We start from the raw sequence: 20,948 nt of genomic DNA, 5'->3' as shown, positions 1-20,948 counted from the left end.
AATTTTTTTCATAAATCAAAACTTTAGAAAATAAACAAAAAGAGCAACAAATCTAAAAAACGTCACGTCTTATTCACTAAATGCAATTTAAAAAATAATTGCATTATTTTATTTTATTTGCATATATATATTTATATTTTTCTATTTTGTGTAGGTAAAAGTGAATGAGATTATGCTATAAAGGAATTTTATTTTCGTTTATTTATAGTTTTGTTATTAATTATTACATTAAATATGTTTTTTTTTAAACTTTGATAATTAATACTAAACGTTTTAATGCAGTACTTAACTATAATTAATTATAACAACTTCATATGAAATAAATGTTATTAAAAGAGTACGACAAAGTCTAAGGAGCTGGTTGTGGATCTACGGAGGGCCAAGGCACCAGCGACCCCGGTTTCCATCCAGGGGGGTCAGGGTGGACACTGTGGAGGACTACAAGTACCTGGGAGTCCACATGGACTACAAACTGGACTGGACCAAGAACACTCAGGCTGTTTACAGGAAGGGCCAGAGCCGCCTCTGTTTCCTGAGGAGGCTGAGGTCCTTCATCATCTGCCGGACGATGCTGAGGATGTTTCATGAGTCTGTGGCGGCGGTGCTGTCCTGTATGCTGTTGCATGCTGGGGCAGCACAGCAGGCTGAGGGCAGCAGGCTGAGGGCAGCAGGCTGAGGGTAGCGGACGCCAACAGACTCAACAAACTGATCCGTAAGGCCGGTGACATTGTGGGGTGGAGCTGGACTCTCTGGCGGTGGTGTCAGAGAGGAGGATGCTGGGTAAACTAATCAGAATCAGAATCAGAATCAGAAACACTTTATTGATCCCTGAAGGGAAACTCTTTGTTCCAGCAGCTCGCCTTTACGTCAGTGCACACAGGAGAAAGTACTAGCAAACAATATGATGCACTATAAACACTATAAAACAGGTCAGAACATAAATTAAGTATCAGGTCGGTATAAGTATAAGATAAACTAAGTGTCGAGTACCAAGTGGGTTTACCGGTTGATGGTGAAAGTACAGTATAAACTACAATGTCACCAAATATGTAATAAGTAATAAGCAGAGGTGCATGTATGTCAAGAGTAATACAGGTATATAATTCAATACAATAAATAAGAAAAACTAACATGGGAAAACTAATATTGCACGGGAGTAATACACAGAATATTTCACAGTTATTCAAGTATGGCGGAGATGTTAATGATCAATGTCCAGTTTAGTGACCTAGGGTCAAACAGACTGACACTTAGAGGGAGGAGCTAAACTACACGCCATCTTGGACAGCGTCTCCCACCCGCTCCATGACGCGCTGGTCAAACAAAGGAGCGCCTTCAGCGGAAGACTCATCCCCCCACAATGCACCACAGAGCGCCACAGGAAGTCCTTCCTGCCTGTGGCCATCAGACTCTCTAACTCCTCCCTGTCAGTGTCAGTCTGTATGACCCGAAGTCACTAAACTGGACACTGATCATCAACATCTCTGCAATACTTGAATAATTGTGCAATTTATTGATATTTATTCATACTCTACTACTGCTGTGCGATATCCTCTGTCTCATAATCATCTTAATAAGCTACACTTGGCAGTTCAGTGCTATTATCACTTATTACTTGAAAGCTGCTCTCCTTTTCTCTAAACTGTGAAACACAAAACACAATTTTCAAGCTACATTCACAAAACCTCAGACTCTTCTTGCAAAAACCAAACTTTCACCTCAAAACAGTTCAATCTGTGCTCAGAACTGAACTGTGTTGTCAAATCGTGCCCCGAGTCGATCAGAATTAAAAACACTACCGAACAGCTGCTAAACACTACGTAGAACAATAGAAAACACAATGCTCGGGACACGAAGCTGGAGAAATAAATGTTTATTGTTCGCTGTGGGCTAAATGCATGTTGCAAAACAAAACAAACCTGTGCATTTAGCACTCGGACAAAAAGACAAAATCTTATGTGTTTGCCGCTGGTGTGCAGTACAGAGTACAAGTACAGAAATATCCATGAATACCAGGCCTACAAACAGTTAGACCAGCCCTCCATACTGCAGTATATTGGTGCAGTGATGTACTGAAACATATTTACTGACTGTATACTGTGGTACAGTATATAGTATGTCATACAGTAATTGCTGTCAACATGTACATACTGTACTATAATGTCAAAAAAAGGTAATTACCTGTCCTCTTCTCTAAATCTTGGGATCATGGTGGACACAGTGACTCTGCTGGTGTTTGGTTGTCCAGCCTCCCTCATGCTCACACCACGGACAAGAACCTGGTCAGTCCCAGTCGCTCTGAGTTCATCAGGTATTACTGATCCTGGTCTTCGCTGACCACCTCGCCCTCCTCTCACACGAACTCTTAGTAACCAGCGCTCTCTGAACTGGCTTACCTGTGCTCACCGTCATGCAGCACGTGTCGGCGAGTTGTGTCTGAACAGGTGAGAAGTGCTGATGGTTTTGCCAACAGACAGTAGGGTTCAGTGTTTTAGCAACTGAGAAAAACTGTAAACTCAATGTGTACTTAATGTATCTGACCTGTATTGTATATTATTTGTACTTTCAGCAGGAGTCCCACTACGGGTGCCGGCTCGGGTCACACCCTTAAGTTCGGCGTCCCGTTTGTCAATAAAAGAACTTTTATTTTCCCCATTCACAGACTTAAAGCTATGACTTCCGGTTCAGGATCAGAAGGGCTGAGGCGCAGAGCGTAACAAGGTGAGGCCGCACCTGTCACGGATGGACCGTGAACGCACCGATCATCATTTTCATGAACTGGAAAGATCACGGAGGACCAACATGGCGCTGGAGCTCCCTGTACCGCCTCTCCGGCTCTCTGACTCACGGTGTCACATGTCGCGACTCGACATTTTCTCATTTTCATCCTCCGCCGCCTCGCGTCACTGCGAACATCCGGTCGGCCTGTCCGCGCGCGGTTTATTTTTTTATTATCGGAATTAAGCAGCTAGGAAAGCAGAGTTTTGTGCTCCATCTGGAGAGGTGCATTGTGGGAGCGACCGCACGTCAAAGGGGACAACAGCGACGCCTGGCGCCGCGGAGCGGAACTGCACCGCTGTAGCGTTCAGACTGTAAACCTGCAGTAACTGAGGTGACACGTTGAACTTCATTATTGTACATATCCGTCAGTATACTTAATAATAATAATAATAATAAAAACTTTATTGATAGAGCACTTATCAAAACAAAGGACAAAGTGCTTCACAACAGGAGAAATAAAACACCACAGTGAATGACGAAATATAAAGAAATAAAATACACAAAAGCAATAAAATAAGCAGCCAGTTCAGGTAAAATCAGGATCTGCTTTCAGATAAAAATGTGTTTTGAGACGAGACTTAAACGAAGACTCTGACTCAGACAGCCTGATGTCTTCGGGCAGGTTGTTCCAGAGCCTCGGGGCCCTGATGGCCAAAGCTCTGTCCCCCTTAGTTTCCATCCTGGACTCAGGAGCAGACAGAAGGTGAAGGTTCATAAGGGTCTTTACAAGGTCTAAGATACAGTCTGGAGCCATGAAGAGCCTTAAAAGTCATCAACAAGATCTTAAAGTCGATCCTGAAACCAACAGGGAGCCGATGTAAAGAGGCTGCTTCTGTATATAACGTCCACAGCACCACTTTATATCCTGCTCTTCTGCTTAGACCTAAACTGCACTTCGTTGCCTTGTACTCGTACTTGTGTAATGACAATAAAGTTGAATCTAAAGCTAAAACAGCTGCTTGTTTCCACCTGCAGCAGCTACAGAGTCACATGACGCTTCATCAGGAGGCGAGTCTTGGATGTGAGTCCAGTCTTTTCTCCGTCAGCTCTGTGTTCGGTCTAATAATCATCGAAATTGTTCCAATAAAGCTGATTCTGATCTTACTGTGAACACTATACATGAATGAATCCTGTCAAACTGCAGTAAAGTCTGTCGATGAAGGAAAAGTAGAGACAGGAAGTGGAAATCAAAACAAAATCTCCTAAAAGCCATTTCACTGGTGTTCACACTGAAGTGTGTCTGAAGTTGATTAGACCCATACGGAAAAATAAATCTATTATAATCATATATGTTATAAAATGTCAGTGCTGGAGGAAGCACTCAGGTCCGTTACTGCAGGAAAAGTACTGACACACAGTGAAAACACTCTGCTGCAGTAAAGGTGTGTGAGTGTATCGTAGAAAAGGTTTCCGTCGTAGTCGTCTGGACGCTGTTTTCAGAATCAAGACGTTTCGGCTCCCATCCGGAAGTCATTCTCAATTGTGAAAATGGTCTGAGAACTCAGAAATGTAAGCTACTCTGTGTTGCTTAAGCCCCGCCCTCAGGAAGGAGTCTACCTGAGTATCTGTTGATTAGCTAGTTTCACCTGAAACTGACCTAATAGTTTCCATGATGGCCCAGTAATCAATAATCAGGCCTATTGTTTTCTGGCTGCACCTCCCTCATCACTGTTAAGTACCTGATTAGCATGTGATTGGCTTGACCACGGTGTTAACACACTGTGGTTAAAAGTTGAATCTCAGACCACCATTTCTGTTCAAAGAGGGGTTTTCTTTTTTCACAAAAATGGCTTCTTTGACTCGTCTTTCAAACCAACTCTTCTCTCTACTGAGAATCTTCACCTCGCTGTCTTCAAATGTGCGGTTTGTAGCTTTCAGATGCGAGAGTATAATCAGGAAAAAGCCCTTAAAGCATTAAAGCAGTGCAGCGTCCCTGTGGCTGCTGTGCTGTTATATATTCTATCATCAGGTTATTATTCCTCGTGCATTAATGTAAAGCAGGATGTTGCTGCTGCAGCTGGTGGAGCTGGAGCTCATGTTGAACCGGTTTGTATCGGACTGCAGCTGATGATGCTTTTCATTCTGGATCCATCTGCCGATTCTTTTCTCCGTCGATCCGTCGATCGATCGGTTTGTGAAATTCATGAAAACAGATGGATATCTATATCATTGATGTATGAGTCCGGTCTCCAGCAGCTGCTGAGGGAAACATCTGGCTCTTTAGCTGCTAGATGCTCCGCTATGTTCAGCAGCTGCTCTCTGACTGCGTCTGGCTGCTGTTTGCTGCTGAGCAGGAAGCGTTCAGAGGCTTTTTACAGCTTCTTCTTCTCTGGTTTTCACATTGTCATTTTTATTGATATTTTAAAATATCAATTATATGTTGTTTTTTTTTAAATATAGCACATCGTGTTCACTACCATCAGTGGAAGAAGTCTTCATGGACCTCACAAAGGGTCAAAAAGACTGCTGACAGAGATAATGGCTGCTTCCTGTTCAGCTGCACTAAAACTCCTGCATCCAAGGCTGAGTCAAACACAAAAGTACTAAAGTAAAAGTGTTGGGCAGAATTTCAGGGAATTATATTATTATATATATAATATTATTACTGACGCTTTAACACATATTTGAACTACTTTACAAACTGTTGGACAGTTTCATCTGTGACATTTTCTAAACTCTTCATCTTTAATCTGCAAAGCAACTAAAGCTGTCAGACAAATGCAGTGAAGTGAAACGTGCGATATTTCCCTCCGAGATGTGGAAAGCAGAAGAAAAATACTCAAGTAAAGTAAAAGAACCTCAATATTGTACTCCGTTATGAATATATATACATATATGGAATATCATAGTATCTTGTTCTGCTGGTCTGATACATTCAAGACTGTAAATCTGTACATCCTTCACTTATAAGGCGAGACGACTCAGATTTTTCTACTATACTTTCTATCTATCTATAGATAGATATCTGACTGAGGTTTTTACGTTCCAGTATAATGTTACTCATCTTCTAGGTTGTACAAATATTTTTTAAAGTCGGTTATATTTCTGTATTTATCTTGATGTATGTTTGACTTCCATCTGCTATTTGAGAAACGGTAATATTTACACATTTATGTCCATGAGATTCACGCCGCTGAGAATCACCCGAACCACTACGAACGCGTCTGTGGAGACGGATGGAGGCGACGTTTACGTCCACAAATAAAAAAAAGACAGTCAGCAGAGACGGCTCTGCTGCAGGACACCTGACCCAGGTGACGACGACGACCGCCGTCTCTTCTCATTCATTCGTCTCCCGGGTAACGTCCACTCCCGTCAGCCTGGGCGTCTCTCTAAAATGTCAGGAAGCTAAAACAAACAAAGAACTGACAGACGCAACAGTGAAAAAACAGAGAAATGGTTTATTTTAGTAAATAGTGCGAGCGTTTCACGGCTGTACAACACTGGCATCTGTAGTTGGCACTCTTTAAAGGGACGCTCCACCCAAAAACAGAATTCACACCCGTCATCACGCCTGTGGTGACAACTGTTCAACATGATAACAACTGCTGTCAGTTCTGTTTGTAGGAAGATACTCTTTGTTTTTATTTTTTATTTTTTATTTGCTCAATAACCCCAAAAACAGCAGCCTCTGGGACGCACGGTACAAAATAAAACAGGGAACGAAAAGAACGAAAGGCACCCAAAGCCACGACGGACAGACGGCAGCTGAGCAACTGAAAACTACACGGACATGCAACTCACATCGATTTACACTGAGCTAGAATATAGGCATGCAAAAACAACACTGCTCTGAACAGGGCTGATCGACGACACACACACACACACACACACACACACACACACACACGCACACACACACACTCTGTAAAATACGAACGGCGTGTCGGCTCCTGAACAGACGACTACTGACGTCCACATCATGGAGGCTGCAGATCCACCCAGACACTGGTTTTGTCCCCCCTCTCCTCCCTCCCTCTCCCAAGAGTCTTACTACTTCCCATGGTTCATGGGCCTGAAGCCAGGTGCATTGTGGGTAACGCTCCCACAACATCCAGGTCGACCGTAACGGTTAATCGAACGCCAGCAGCTGAAAGACGAGCCGTCCCAACGCCGTCCAGGCGTCTCCCCCGGTGACGGGAGTAACGGCAGGTTAAAGACGCAGGAGAGGAAACGGAGGCGGGAGCAGGGCCGGGAAGTCTTCCGTAACCCGACCAGGCGAGCGTCTCCGCCCGGACCGTTCTGAAACGTCACCCGCTCTCTCGGAGCGTCGGCGCTGGAAACAGAACCCGCCTCCCCGTCGGGTTCTGCGTTCCTGTGAAATCTGGTAACGCCGAGATCCCCGGGACGCTAAACACGTCGTCGTCTCTAGAAAACAAAGTCCGTTATGTTAATCATTTTTACGATCATGCCACAAAATAAAACCGAAGCCCTCATTCGTCCTCTGCGGCCGGGACGTTCCGAATACGTTTTCAGCGGAGAACCGGACGAGTTCTGGAACCGGAACGCGCCGGTTCTAGAACGTTCTGGTCTCCGTGTTCTAGAATTTGCAGCCGCGTGCGTTTCAGGAAAGATTCTAAAAACGGAACGGAGTGTGGCGAAACGTTCCACGTTCTAGAATCCGAACTGCTGCCGGACGTGAGAACGTGTCCCTCCTTCAGAAGATCCACATTCTGAAGGGACGCGTTCCAAAACGCAATGAATGTGCTTAAATGCTCGACTTCAAATCTGAGAAAAACGTTCTGGAACTCACTGCGACGAGGACGCGGACATCCCAACCAGAACCAGAACGCGGCGGGTTCCACGCCGAGAACGCACGGCTCCGTGTTCTAGAATCTGAAGCTGTCAACTGAAGGAAACCAAACATCCTTCAACAAAAAACAAAAACATGTTGCACGCATTGCGATGGGACACGTTCCACATTTTAGATTCTAGACTCGGAACAAGAGTTTTCCAAAAGGAGAAGCAGAAGGAGCTCTGGACCCCAGCCGCAGGCGGAGGGCGTGTGCTACGGTTTAAACAACAGATTCCAGAACGGCGACGCAGGTGAGTTCTAGGTTCTCGAATCAGAACAAGAACCCTCAGAACTGAACGAAACACATTTAGCTTCAGCTCTTCAGACACACGACACGTGGATCAGGCAGCGCGGCTGGTGGCGCTAATGCTAATGTCACTGCTAGTGATGTCTACACATCTACTGTGGTGGGCGGAGCTACATCGGCTAAGAGCACGGGATCGTGGGAGGTGAACGAGCACCCCCCCCCCCGACTGAAACCGTTAGAGAGGACGGGCGCGTTTACAGCGAGCTGTAAAACGACTGACAGGGAGGAAGTCGCAAAGCTTTATTTCCATAACGGAAGAGAGAGATTTATCAGTCAGCGTACAGTTAGAGAAAAAATAATCCCACCAACCAACCGGATCAGTGGAGCTGCAGGCGGGACACAAGTTCTGGGTAATATACAGTATCCACAGGACAACGAGAGGGGAAACCAAAGAGGTCATACACAAAGAAATCAAGGCCCGCTGATATCAACATATAAACAAAAGGAGAAACTACACAGCGCGTCGATATGAAAGCAGAAGAAGAAGAGGGACAGATTCTTAGAAAAACACAGGTGAACCCGGCGAGCAGGTCTGGTCCATAACGAACCACATCCGTGCCTGAGCTGAACCGACCCTCGCTGCCTCGGGCGGGGCGAGGGCGGCGGGCGGGGGGCGGCGTGGCGCCTGCTGCAGTTCAGTAACACCTTCACTCAGGCGGAGCAACGTGTGGCCGATAAACTCCGGACCGACCGATCGGCTGTCTCGGGGCGTTAAAGCAACATTCAGACATTTCGGGAAATATTCCGCCCCCCGCTTCCAGTCGCTGCTCTACGCTTCATTTTAACCCCCCTTATTTAGCATCTATAAGCAGTATATAAACGTGTAATAAATGTTTATAACACACTATAATGTCGCTGTAAGCAGATCTAAAGTGTTTATTACACTCACACAGATGTGGAGGCTGCTGTATCAACATAATGAAGGACAATATAGTAAAACACAGCTGGAATAATATAAAATACGTCTTCGCAGTAAGAGTTATAATTATCCACAAATACTTTACATTAATAAACACTTAAAATGTCTTTCTATCTGCTTATTATCGTGTTATAAACCATTCATTAAATGCAACAACACATACTGCTTAGAAATGTTAAATGGGGGGTTAAAGCAGAGTGTTACCCTAAACACATCCTGGACATACAGTATCAATAACTGATCTTTTTATTGATCTCAACAAGAGGATTACCCAAAACACAGTTTGAGCTGAACTAATTCTCATCTGGACCAGAGTCCATGAAAAGTTTGTGCCGATATATTTGATTAGCATTGTCATCCTGGTTTAAATCAAGGGTCTGGAATATTTCAGCATTTTTTTGAAAACCTTTTTTGGCACAAATATCAAACATGTTGAGTTCAGGTGTGAAACATCAGCTGGAGCATCAACAAAAACAACAACAAAACAACCCACGAGTCCAACCTTCACGTTGACACTTCGGGAACTGAAGCTGCACCAGAAACTGTTTAAATAACGGAGAGAAAGTAACGACACGAAGAAAAAGCTAAAACCGCTCAACAGAAAAGAGCTCAGACTGGATTATTCACAAAAAAAAGGGAGGGGAAGTTTGAAAGTTTCGCTCTTAATTCAACTTGAAAATAGCTTGTTAGCATCATTAGCATTCCTACTCAAACTGAACCTGGGCGACCACGAGCGCTACGAGCAGTTAGCCGGCTTCACGAGGACAGCTAACGATGCTAATCAGGCCACTTTGGACCAACTGATGCAGCCGACGCGACGCTTTCTCTGCGAGCTCGTACATCTGACACCTGAGCCTCTCCAGCTGTCTGATGTAAAAACCTAAAAAGGCATTATGGGTAATGTAGGAATCAACAGGAAGAAGACAAACGATAAAAAGAATGGAAAAAGAAGAAGAGTCAGTGTGCTTCAGGCTGTTCCACTCAGCGTCTCTGTTCGTCATCAGGTGACCTGCAGGGAGGCGGGGTCAGTGAAACGCTCTGTGATTGGACACCAGCTCCTCCCGTGTGTCCACTTACACCGTCTATAAATGCAGATGGAGAAGATGACGGAGGCCAGACGATGGTTCGGCTTTCACTTCATCTAGAGGGGGGGGGGGGGCCCTGTAATCCTGAAGTCCCGTCCCTTCATTAACCCCAGCAGCCTCAGACCTGCCCCCTCCTCCTCCTCTGACAACAGACGCCTCAAACGGTCTGACAGGGTTTCAGGAAAGAGGGGGGGGAGGGAGGAGGAGGTCTTTCTGTTTCTGTAAATGGTTTCAGACCTGCTTTGACCCTGGAGACCTTTTGGTTTCGTCTTGTGGTCTCAGTATCGTGTCCTCGCAGGTCTCTGGACGTCTCAGGTTGCAGAAGTTTTCAAACTAAACCAGATTTGTTGTTTTGTTTTGTATTTAAAGTTTGTTTGTTGTCGCCACAAATGTTCCTAAATTGAAGTGAAACAACACAGGTTTCAGTTCTTCACTGCGTCGCTGGTCTTCTCTGGGGGGCGGCTGGACCAGTTTTGTGTTTCAGCAGATGTCAGAGGAAGCATCTCAACGGTCTAAAGAAATCTGATGAGCGATAAATGACTGGATACACCTCAGTGAGTCTTCTGAAGACTGGAAGCGGGTCTGTACTTCTTCAGTCTCGGTGGGGGGGCCGGACTCCCATAATCGTTGCGTGTTTCCTGTTTTTAAGGCGTTTCATAAACCAAAGAGTAAAGAATGGATCTCATCGGTCTCAGGCGTCTCCACAGATCAGAGCGAGTCTCAGGATGTTTTAAACCCTAGCTGTAGTTTTTATTCACTGGGGGGGGTTTTGATGGGGTTTTAGGTGGGTCTAGGCAGGTCTCGGTAAGTCTTTTTTTTTGGGGGTCCCGGACCAGGTTTTCTGGTCTTAGGAGGTCTTGACCAGGTCGTAGACGTAGATGTGGAAGTCGTCGTCAAACTTGATGAAGTAGACGGAGGGCTTGGCCTCCACCTGGTGGATGACCATACCCGACCGCTTCCCGCCGTCCTCTTTGGCGTACTCCACCTGTTTGCCCACCAGACTGTCGACCACCTCGCCGGGCTCCCGCTCCGCCGCCACGCTGTCGTCTGGAGGGGGGGGCAGAGAGAGAGAGAGGGGTGGATTAGTGTGGCTGGTTACCGGGTCAGCGGCTAACGTAGAGACGTTAGTTGTAAAAACCTCTTGTTTCAGACAAAGAAACGTTGAGTCGTACACTAGAGCTCGGCGTATACGGGACTTTTGAGGTCGATAGTGATATTAATAGTTAAAAAAACGATTTTCAACAAACATTTCTGATGAGGTTACTAGAGAAACGTGACCAAGTTATATACCGACAGCAGGAGCTCTGTGTTTTGGTAAAAACGCCACGTCAGTCAGTGTTGCTAAATGTTAAATATCAATTAAGTCAATACATCCGCTGAGCTTCATCATTTCCTTAAAAACTTAAAACTAGTAAATTCAGAACCTGAAGGATCGTCGCAGCTGCAGAAAAACCTTTAATCTCGCGGCTCTAAATCCTCCTAAATCTCGCTGTGTGAAATCTTCACAGCCAGGGAGCTCAGACACGCTCGCCGCTCGGGCGTCTGATGCTGGAAAAGGCACAAGTTGTTACGGTTTGTTGCTAAAGCCGCTAGCTCCAGGGGACCGGTCTAATTGCTGGCGTTTGACACGGTAAGTGAGTTCACCCCGCATGCTTTGATGGACGGTGATGCTTCAGGTGATAAACTTAGTTTTGGGCGTTTCCCGTCTTTGCTGCATCAGCAGCGTGTTGAGTGTCGGACTTTAAGCAGCGTCGGCGCCGTTCGGGAGCGTCTGGTCCACTTGTCGGAAACAGACAAAGTCTTCTGTCCACAGCAGCCGTTTGCATCTAAAGGCTGCTGCGACCGTTGAGCTGCAGGATCACGTGGCTGTTGGTTTGTTGTCGAGAAACGTGTCGCATTGACGGTAAAACCGTTTCTTTCTCTCGTCGAGGAAACGTCTCTAAGTGTTCGCAGAGCTTCTAAATGACTTCAAAAACACGACATTTCTGTACTTACTGGCTGACAGACTGTATTTGCCGACACCAACATATCTATAAAAATCGATTTCTGAACACAGAACGGCACGACGAGTGAAAACACCCCGAAAACCAAAAATCTAAAATGTTGAACACATAAAAACACAGCTTGATGAAAAGACAGTGTGAAAAATACAAATTTAAATGCAATAATAATATAATATAATTAATTAATATAATTATAAAAACCTTTAGCGCCTGATTTAGGTTTGCAAAGTGAACCGGCGTCACTCACTGGAGTCGGGCATGATGCGCAGGTCTCCCTCCTTGTAGTCGTCCAGCAGCTGGTACATGTAGAGGACCGGGTCCTTCTCGTAGGTGATGTAGAACCAGGCGGTCATGATGGGAGCTCGAGCCAACACCATCCCCCTCCACTCCTCCTTCGGCCCGTCCTCCGTCTCGAACATGTGCTCCACCGCTTTCCCGATCATCGTCTCCGCCAGCAGCGAGTCGCTCACGCGGGCCGGAGCTGGACCAATCACAGAGAGGCAGAGAGGGAGTTTACAACGACATCACCCGGGCGTCTTTGCTCAGATAACATATTGTGTGTATTTGTGTGTGTGTGTATCTGTATAATGTTCTGACATTAGCTGCAGGGAAACTAGTAACGAAACAAAGCGATAAGTCAGAGCTGAAGACGCCCGCTACACGCTGCTGGGGTTTCCCCATTCGCTCACAGTCGGGACAGTTTTTACACAACAAGGTAACGGAGCGTCGGGGGGGGGGTTCCTCTCTGCGTTGTCTTTCCTCACCCACTCGGTCGGGCAGGACCTCCAGCCCCACCACCCGCTCGTCACTGTACAGCTCCAGGCCGTAGATGCAGTCGAAGCCGTCGTATTTGATCAGGTAGAGGGAGGGGTTGACGGGGACCTGGTCCAGGACCGTCCCCTTCCACTGGGACGACTTACCTAAGAGGGAGCACAGATTTATTAGCCAAGCAGGAAAGAAAAGAGGGCCGACGAGCAGCTGACGGAGTCACTCCCCCATCGTGCTCACAGAAAGGCTGAAATAAAACATCTGGATACTGATTACAAGCACAACATACTGGCTTTCAACAGCTCATGTCAGACCCCACCCCCCAAAATCTCTTTAAATCCAACTTACTGCCCTCCTTCCAGATGTGCTGGATCCTGCAGCCCACTATGTTCCTTCTGGGCTGAGCCAGAGTCTTACTGGGACCAACGCTGGTCCTCTGTTTCCTGCAGGGAGGAAAGAAAGATGAGAGAAACCGATGACGCAGGAGGACGAAAGACAAGACGAACAGAGAAGAAGAAGAAGAAGAGCAGATGAGTAGATGGAAAAGAGAGGGAATTGAATTAGAGCAAAATAAAGTCAGAAGTTGAGAAACGGAAAAAATGAAGAAGAGGTTGGAAGCGAAGGAAAGAGACGTAAAGAGAAACAGATGAGACAGAAGATGAAGAGGAGGAGGAGGAGGAGGAGGAGATGTTCGTTCCAGCTGCGTTTCGGACGACATATTTTCACCAGACTTACTTGTGCGAGTTCTTCTTCTTCATCATGTTTGCAGACACGCCTGAGTGTCCTGAAACACAAACACTGAACCGTCACACTGATCGCGGTGCGTTCGAGGACGCTCCGACATCTGAGGTCGGTTTAAAAAGGTGAAAAACAACCAAGTTCACGTCATCATTTCGACAACGTCCACGTTTGATCATCGTCACTGATCCCTGCTCATCAAATATGAGACTATATAAAAGTATTTTTTCCTTCTTCTAAATTCCCACTTCAAAATGTTAAATGAATGATCGTCTCAATAAACAGAGAAACACTCTCTCCTGCAGGATGGTTCTTTAAAAAGCTCCAGCGTGGAACATTTAGCAGGCAGAAATATAATTTAGTCAGCGTTTAATCGCCTGAAAATAAGAACCGCTGTGTTTTCGTTATCTTAGAATCAGCCTTTATATCTGCAGAGGGAGCGGGTCCCCTTCCACGGAGGCCGCCATGTTGCACCGCCATGTTTCTACAGGAGCCCAGAACGGACAAACCAGACACCGGCTCTACAGAGGGCCGTTATCGAGCTTCGCTTCACCGCAGTTCCTCCTCCACGCCTGGAAGGGGAGGGCGAGGCGAGCGGCGCTCACGTGGCTGCAAACTGCAGTTTCACCACTAGAGGCCGCTAAACGCTCCACGCTGGACGCTTAAAAAAGGTTACAGGAAAACATTTCTTCCACTTTTACAAAATGTTGGTTGAAGAACTACAAATTAATTTCTTCTTCTCCTCTCTGCAGTCAGATTCTCTTCCGCTGCAGGAAACCTCGATTGTTTCTGTCTGAAAGAAGAAGAAGAAGAAACCTGCAGCCTCCAGATTTCTTCTTCTGCTGCCTCCGCTGATCCTCAGACGTCACGAGCGTTTTTAATGTTTGATGCATTCTGTAACTCACCTCCGTCTGCTCGGGGCCGCGGGGCCGGGGGGCTCTTGAATGGGGTCTTCATTCATCCACCTGTAGGGGGGGCAGCCAGCCAGGCCGCCGGTCCAGGCTAAACGCTGGGAGTCGGTGTGCGTGACACCAGGCCGGGGTCAGTGTGCGTTTGGGGGCAGGGGAGGGGAGGGGGTGAGGATGGAAGGAGGGGGCAGGGGAGGGAGGAGGGTAGGGAAAGGAGGGAGGAGGTGGCGGGGAAGAAGGTGCACCAGGAATTAGGCCGGGCCCTGGACAGGCTGCATACAGGCCGGGTACAGACTAACGCCTGGACGCTGAGGCGACGTCACAGCTGATGGGCTCGATGAGGAAACGTGCGTTCAGCCTGAGGAGGGAAACCAGACGGACACACGTGAATATCAGCGGAAAACACCGACTCATATCCAGCCGTTCCATTCCAGATATTTAGAAAAAAAAAATATACATTTCCTATTTTTAAATTGATAAATCAGATGATTTCATCCTCAGTAACCGAGCAGATTGTGAGTCAAGATCTTGTCAAACGATCTGCGTGATCTCGGCCGATATACAACCAAGCAGGAGAAGTCTCACTGAAATAAATAAAAAAGGATCTTACAGTTACAGAATTAAATTAAATGTCCTGGAAACCTTTAGTTTGATGCTGAATGTTCCCGAACAGTCGACAGCACGAGATGAAGCACCGGGCTTTCACCGAATCACAGCGTGTTATTGGTGATAAAAACACACTTTAAAGTCTGATTTCTCAGCCAGCGTCGCGCTGCCAACTGTAAATGCTATTTCAATACATTTCCCACAATCCTCTGCTAATCGTTAGCTAAAGAGCTAACTAACATTAACCCAGCTGTTTCGTGACCCGAAAAACGTTTCGGAGGGATTTTTTGCAGCCAGTTTTTTTAAAACAGTTTTGATATTTGAGAGTTTAAACATGTCTTAACATCAGATCCCCAATATTCATTTTGTTTACACATAAACCATTATTTTATTTCAGATCCCTTAAATTCGGCTCTTAAAGAGCCAAGATACCTGAGCCGAGCAGGTGAAACATGATCAGCTGGGGGTTACGAGCCCAGTGTAGACATATTCAGTGAATTTAATTAAAGTCAGTGAAATATAAATAAATAAATAAATAAATAAAACTCCCTCATTACCAACATGATAATTTATTTATTTTCTGACCTGTATTATAGTGTATCATATTTTTTGCTAGTACTTCCTCCTGTGTGCACTGACGTGAAGGCGAGCTGCTGTAACAAAGAGTTTCCCTTCGGGGATCAATAAAGTATTTCTGATCCTGATCATTAAAAACCGGATTAAATCCTTTCTGTCCATGTGGAAATCAAACGAAGTCAAACTCTGACGATGGTTTTCCCAGCAGACGCGTCGACTCTTCTCTCGTACCATCGCGGCGTGACAGCGAGCCGGCGTGATCAATACCGGTATCATTTTATTATTTCCACCTGGGGAGCAGGGTAACAACATCCATCGCAGCTGAAGAGCTGAGCTCCTATTGGTCGGCGTCACCAAACACGCCCGTCTTCCTGTCGGGAAGTCCGCCAGCCGCCGCAGCTCCGGGCACGTGGCGGTCGTCTCGTGAAGGCCGGCGCTCAGATCAAACCCTCCTCTTTAATAAAGAGCCAACGGAGAGTCCGAGTCTCTTAACGAGCTAACTGTCAGCGAGTGCTTCCTCTCGGTTCCGTCAGCAGTCGGCCATCTTTTCCCCGACTTCAGTTTCCGTCTCGGCGAGTCTTTAACGGAGACGGACGGACTCTTCAGCAGCGAGCGTCTCAGTCTCTCAGTTTGAGCTCTGTGACCAACCGATTTATTGTTTAACCCCCCCGACACAACCGCAGGTCACAAGGTCAGAGGTCAGAGGTCGGGGGACCGTCCACCCCGCGGCACGTTACGCTCCTCAGATATCAACATCAGCTGTTCCAAACTAACGGTCATCCCCCCGATCGACGAGCCGATTCTTCTACAAAACGTCCGATGAGAAGCTCAACAGCTGAAAACACAAACACGCCGAGTTTACTGCGAAATAAAAAAATCTGACAAACTGGAACCGAATCTTTTCCACTTCTGCTTAAAACTAATTGATTAATCAAATCTCTTCGGTTCTAATTACGACCAGACCAGGCCGCTCCTCCTGCTTTAGTGCTCTGCACATTATTTAATACTGCTGCTACTTTATATCCCGTAATCTGTAGCATCAAGTTTTATTCGTAAAATCTCAATTTATCAATATATATGAGAACGAACCCAGCGGTTTGATCTCCCTCTGAAGAAGCGTGAAGTCTAGTTTTTACATTTCAGCATCAGTTTGGGCCGAAAGCAAAACGTCCAGTTTAACTGTTTTCTCTGACATTATTCTTATTTTATTTTTGGATTGTTTTGAACTCTCTGACTTTATTTGCCTCCTGAAATGTTTTCAGCCACGTGAAGCTCTCCTGTTTTTCATTTCAGCTGAAATATTTTGCTTTTTGGTCTTTAAAAACATCAAAGAACTGAAAAAAAAGTTCTCAGACGCCTCGTCTCTTATCGTGACGCACAAACCAGAACAGGAAGAAGTGTTTTTGGCATTTTTGCATAAAAAGAAGAAGAAATGGTGAACCTTTATCTGAGCAGCTGATCGATCGGTTATTGGGCGAGTCTTTTCGGGCGCAGGTGAGTGAAAGCAGCCGCTCTGCAGCACGCCTTCCTTTCCCGTCACTGACTCATCGCTTCCCGTCTCTGAAGCTGACGAAAGGCACAAAGTAACGACTCGACCAGACGTCGGGACGAACGTGAATCCGACGGGCAGCGGCCGGAAACCAGAGACACGGTCTGTCTTAGGCAGGCCGTCCCGCCGGGGAAACTGCAGAAACGACACCAACGGGACGAGTTCCCCTCCGAAGCCCCCGCCGGCGTCCACGCCGCGGCGTCACGGCGGTAAAAACACCGCTAAACAGAGGGGAGTTCTGAAGAGAAGCACGACACAAACCACAGACCTGCTGCTGCTGCTGCACGAGCAGCGCTGCAGTAACACAGACCAGGACCAGCACCAGGACCAGGACCAGGATCCGACCAGGCTGCAGCCCCGGAGAGAGAGAGATTAACGCCAGAGGCCACGGCAGGAGGTGGAGGTCTGATGCGAGGGATTAAAGCTCCGGACCGAGGCTGGGAAACTGATGGTCGAAGCACCAGAGCTTTAAAGACGGAGGAAGACGCCTCGCTCCGTCTGACCGGCGAACAGCCGATCCTTTCAGGGGCCGATCCTTTCAGGGGCCGATCGTTTCAGGGGCCGATCGTTTCAGCGGCCGATCGTTTCAGGGGCCGATCGTTTCAGGGGCCGATCCTTTCAGGGGCCGATCCTTTCAGCGGCCGATCGTTTCAGGGGCCGATCGTTTCAGGGGCCGATCGTTTCAGGGGCCGATCCTTTCAGGGGCCGATCCTTTCAGGGGCCGATCGTTTCAGCGGCCGATCGTTTCAGCGGCCGATCGTTTCAGGGGCCGATCCTTTCAGCGGCCGATCGTTTCAGGGGCCGATCGTTTCAGGGGCCGATCCTTTCAGCGGCCGATCCTTTCAGCGGCCGATCCTTTCAGGGGCCGATCCTTTCAGGGGCCGATCCTTTCAGCGGCCGATCCTTTCAGGGGCCGATCCTTTCAGGGGCCGATCCTTTCAGGGGCCGATCCTTTCAGCGGCCGATCCTTTCAGGGGCCGATCCTTTCAGCGGCCGATCCTTTCAGCGGCCGATCCTTTCAGCGGCCGATCGTTTCAGCGGCCGATCCTTTCAGGGGCCGATCGTTTCAGCGGCCGATCGTTTCAGGGGCCGATCGTTTCAGGGGCCGATCCTTTCAGGGGCCGATCCTTTCAGGGGCCGATCCTTTCAGCGGCCGATCCTTTCAGGGGCCGATCCTTTCAGCGGCCGATCCTTTCAGCGGCCGATCGTTTCAGCGGCCGATCCTTTCAGGGGCCGATCGTTTCAGCGGCCGATCGTTTCAGGGGCCGATCGTTTCAGCGGCCGATCCTTTCAGCGGCCGATCCTTTCAGCGGCCGATCCTTTCAGGGGCCGATCCTTTCAGGGGCCGATCCTTTCAGCGGCCGATCCTTTCAGCGGCCGATCCTTTCAGCGGCCGATCGTTTCAGCGGCCGATCCTTTCAGGGGCCGATCGTTTCAGGGGCCGATCCTTTCAGGGGCCGATCGTTTCAGGGGCCGATCCTTTCAGGGGCCGATCGTTTCAGGGGCCGATCGTTTCAGGGGCCGATCCTTTCAGCGGCCGATCAAACAGGCGAGTAAATGAAGTCAACTGATGGATCTCAAACGTCCTCCAGCTTCTCAGATGTGAAGACTCGCAGGTTTTTCTTCCGTCTCCCGCGACAGGAAGCCGAACACACCTGGCTGCTGGATTGCAAAAACGACACTGTGGCAGGGTCCACAGGTGCACCAGTATCGGGGTTAAGATCTGGTTTTTCCGGAGCGCCCCGGTTACGTGTTGCACGCGGAAACATCACATCCTGGGTTCAGACGCAGAGAGACTGCTACTTCAGATGCTCGCTGGAGTAAAGGCCTGGGGGCGTGTCCACACAACACCCGAGACTACGAGTTCCTCCTGACTGGCCGAGTCAGGAGGACTCAGGTCAGTCCGGACTTTCACAAAAAGCACTTTACCTCTAAAAAAAAAAGTTTCTCCTCAGCTGATCGGCCTCATGGCACGACCAGCAGAGAAGCCCGTTAGAGCGCCGCGCAGGGACCCCGAGAACCGGCGCCGCGCAGGGGCCCCGAGAACCGGCGCCGCGCAGGGGCCCCCGAACCGGCGCCGCGCAGGGGCCCCGAGAACCGGCAAGGCGCAGGGACCCCGAGAACCGGCAAGGCGCAGGGACCCCGAGAACCGGTCCGCCAGGGACCCAGAGAGCCGGCGCCGCGTCAGGTCACCGCCACGCATCAGCTAATCCATTCAGTGACTCATCGTTTCTGCATGGGAGTATTACTTAGAGCGTCCCTGTGGGGGCTGCTCCTCCACACACTGTATCCAGGGGGCAAGGGGCGGGGCCAGACGACTCCCCAGGAGAAAAAGTGACCACAAGACGTTTCCACAAACCGCCCGAGAGAAGCCATCATCACTGACAGAACGTCCAACGCCAGGGGAACAAGACCAGAGTCATCCAGGTCACTGATCCACAGAAACACCTGAGTTCACCTGTTGGGGGGGGGACAGGGGCGGGGGCACTTCCTGTACCCTGAACACCAACCACACTGTTCCTGTGCCCCCTCCTCCTCCTCCTCCTCCTCCTCCCTACCTGAAGAGTGTTTTTGTATTTGCAGAATAGTGATGATCCCTCACCTGACAACACACACACACACACACACACACACACACACGCGTGTGTGTGACTCTGTGTGTGTGTGTGTGTGTGTGTGTGTGTGTGTGTGTGTGTGTGTGTGTGTGTGTGTGTTCACAGATTCGAGCAGGCAGGTCACATTAAAATGAGAGCAGGGTGTCATGACTGCGTTTCTCTGGAAATGAAACTGCTGGAATGAGCTGCTGGTTGTTTTGGGCTGACGATGATGAAGATGATGATGATGACGATGATGAAGATGACGATGATGACGATGATGATGATGATGATGATGATGAAGACGTCCAGCCAGAGGTCACAGTTTACCCTCCTCATTACCTGACCAGCACACCGCCCGCCCTGCTGGTTCCACTCCACAATATTTAAACATGTGCAGAGATAACTGGTCACACACACACACACACACACACACACACACACGGCAGCCATGTTGCGCCAGTATTTACAAAAACCCGCATCGCTGCAAAAAAAAAAAAAAAAAAAAAAGGCGCAAGCGAACAAAGGGAGCGGGGCGGTCTGTGGGAACAAGCAGGCGCTATGCTAGCTGGGCTGCGGTAAAACGTCGAAACAGACAAACGGTCCGTTAAACGGCCGCTTCGGCGGTGCCCGAGGCCGCGGTTTCTTACCGGTGCAGTAATCAGTGTCGCCGCATAATCCCGATCAACCGCCGAGGCTCCAAATTGATCCGCTCTGCCTCCGTTTGGTTCTCCGCTGCGTCAAGCTAGCCGCGCTAAAATGGAGGGGAGGGCGGAAGCGAGGCGGCGGGGCCTTCAAAGTAAAAGCGCGAATGTTGATGCGATGTGTTTTGTGAAACAAAGGAATACCGAGCAGATCCAAATAAAGACGTGTGTGAAGGAAAAGTTACCACAAAACGCTAACTATATTATCATTTAGCAAATTGTTTCACTTTACTAATAATAAGATAATACCTTAACCTTCTGCGATTAGGTTTTTTTTAAATTGCAATATTTTCTCTCACTGAATTCAAATCGTTGCTGCAGAAACTGTTTTTCTTTAGGTCTTATTTGTGTCTATGGTTTTAAACAGCTCTTGGGGTTTTTTTGTGCTATCTGGTTGTTTCTAGGATCAAAAAAATCCTTCACATGATTATATTAAAACTTTTATTTATAATTTTATGATGGTATTTCTGTGTGATTCTGATTTGTAGCGTGTATCATGTTAACTAACTCGTTGTTGCTGCTGCCTGTCGTGGCCAGGACACTCTTGAAAAAGAGATTTATCTTAACGAGTCTCAAATTAAACACAGGTTCAAACACAGTAAGGGTTTAACTGGA

General features: G+C 47.8%; 1 protein-coding gene and 1 non-coding gene across 3 annotated transcripts; both read right to left on the bottom strand.

The window, feature by feature from the left end:
• Positions 1-2,688: 2,688 nt before the first annotated feature.
• Positions 2,689-2,788, bottom strand: LOC122877086. The gene has a single exon (XR_006378189.1). It is a non-coding gene; the product is annotated as a small nucleolar RNA U13 (small nucleolar RNA).
• Positions 2,789-6,162: 3,374 nt separating this feature from the next.
• spinb (spindlin b) lies at positions 6,163-20,480 on the bottom strand. 2 transcript variants are annotated; one of them, XM_044197528.1, is made up of 7 exons: positions 20,280-20,480; positions 14,302-14,662; positions 13,394-13,442; positions 13,007-13,101; positions 12,655-12,810; positions 12,138-12,371; positions 6,163-10,934 (listed from the first exon to the last, which is right to left on the bottom strand). In XM_044197528.1, the coding sequence occupies exons 2-7, from the start codon at positions 14,351-14,353 to the stop codon at positions 10,735-10,737; spliced, it is 786 nt and encodes a 261-aa protein (XP_044053463.1). In that variant the 5' UTR covers positions 14,354-14,662; positions 20,280-20,480; the 3' UTR covers positions 6,163-10,734. The 2 variants fall into 2 exon arrangements, with proteins under 2 accessions (XP_044053463.1, XP_044053464.1); XM_044197529.1 differs by lacking the exon at positions 20,280-20,480 and adding an exon at positions 19,972-19,992.
• Between the last annotated feature and the right edge of the window lie 468 nt (positions 20,481-20,948).

Source organism: Siniperca chuatsi, linkage group LG5, assembly GCF_020085105.1.
Source record: "Siniperca chuatsi isolate FFG_IHB_CAS linkage group LG5, ASM2008510v1, whole genome shotgun sequence".
Taxonomy (NCBI): Eukaryota; Metazoa; Chordata; class Actinopteri; order Centrarchiformes; family Sinipercidae; genus Siniperca; species Siniperca chuatsi.
This window is presented reverse-complemented; position numbering and strand designations above follow the sequence as displayed.

What these genes read in the sequence shown, in the direction of transcription:
- spinb (XM_044197528.1), bottom strand. Translation starts at nt 14,353, where the DNA reads ATGAAGACCCCATTCAAGAGCCCCCCGGCCCCGCGGCCCCGAGCAGAC. An exon ending in GGTCCTGCCCGACCGAGTGG is followed by an intron (nt 12,372 to 12,654) that starts GTGAGGAAAGAC and finishes TGATTGGTCCAG; the next exon opens with CTCCGGCCCGCGTGAGCGAC. An exon ending in GCGCATCATGCCCGACTCCA is followed by an intron (nt 10,935 to 12,137) that starts GTGAGTGACGCC and finishes CCCCCCCTCCAG; the next exon opens with ACGACAGCGTGGCGGCGGAG.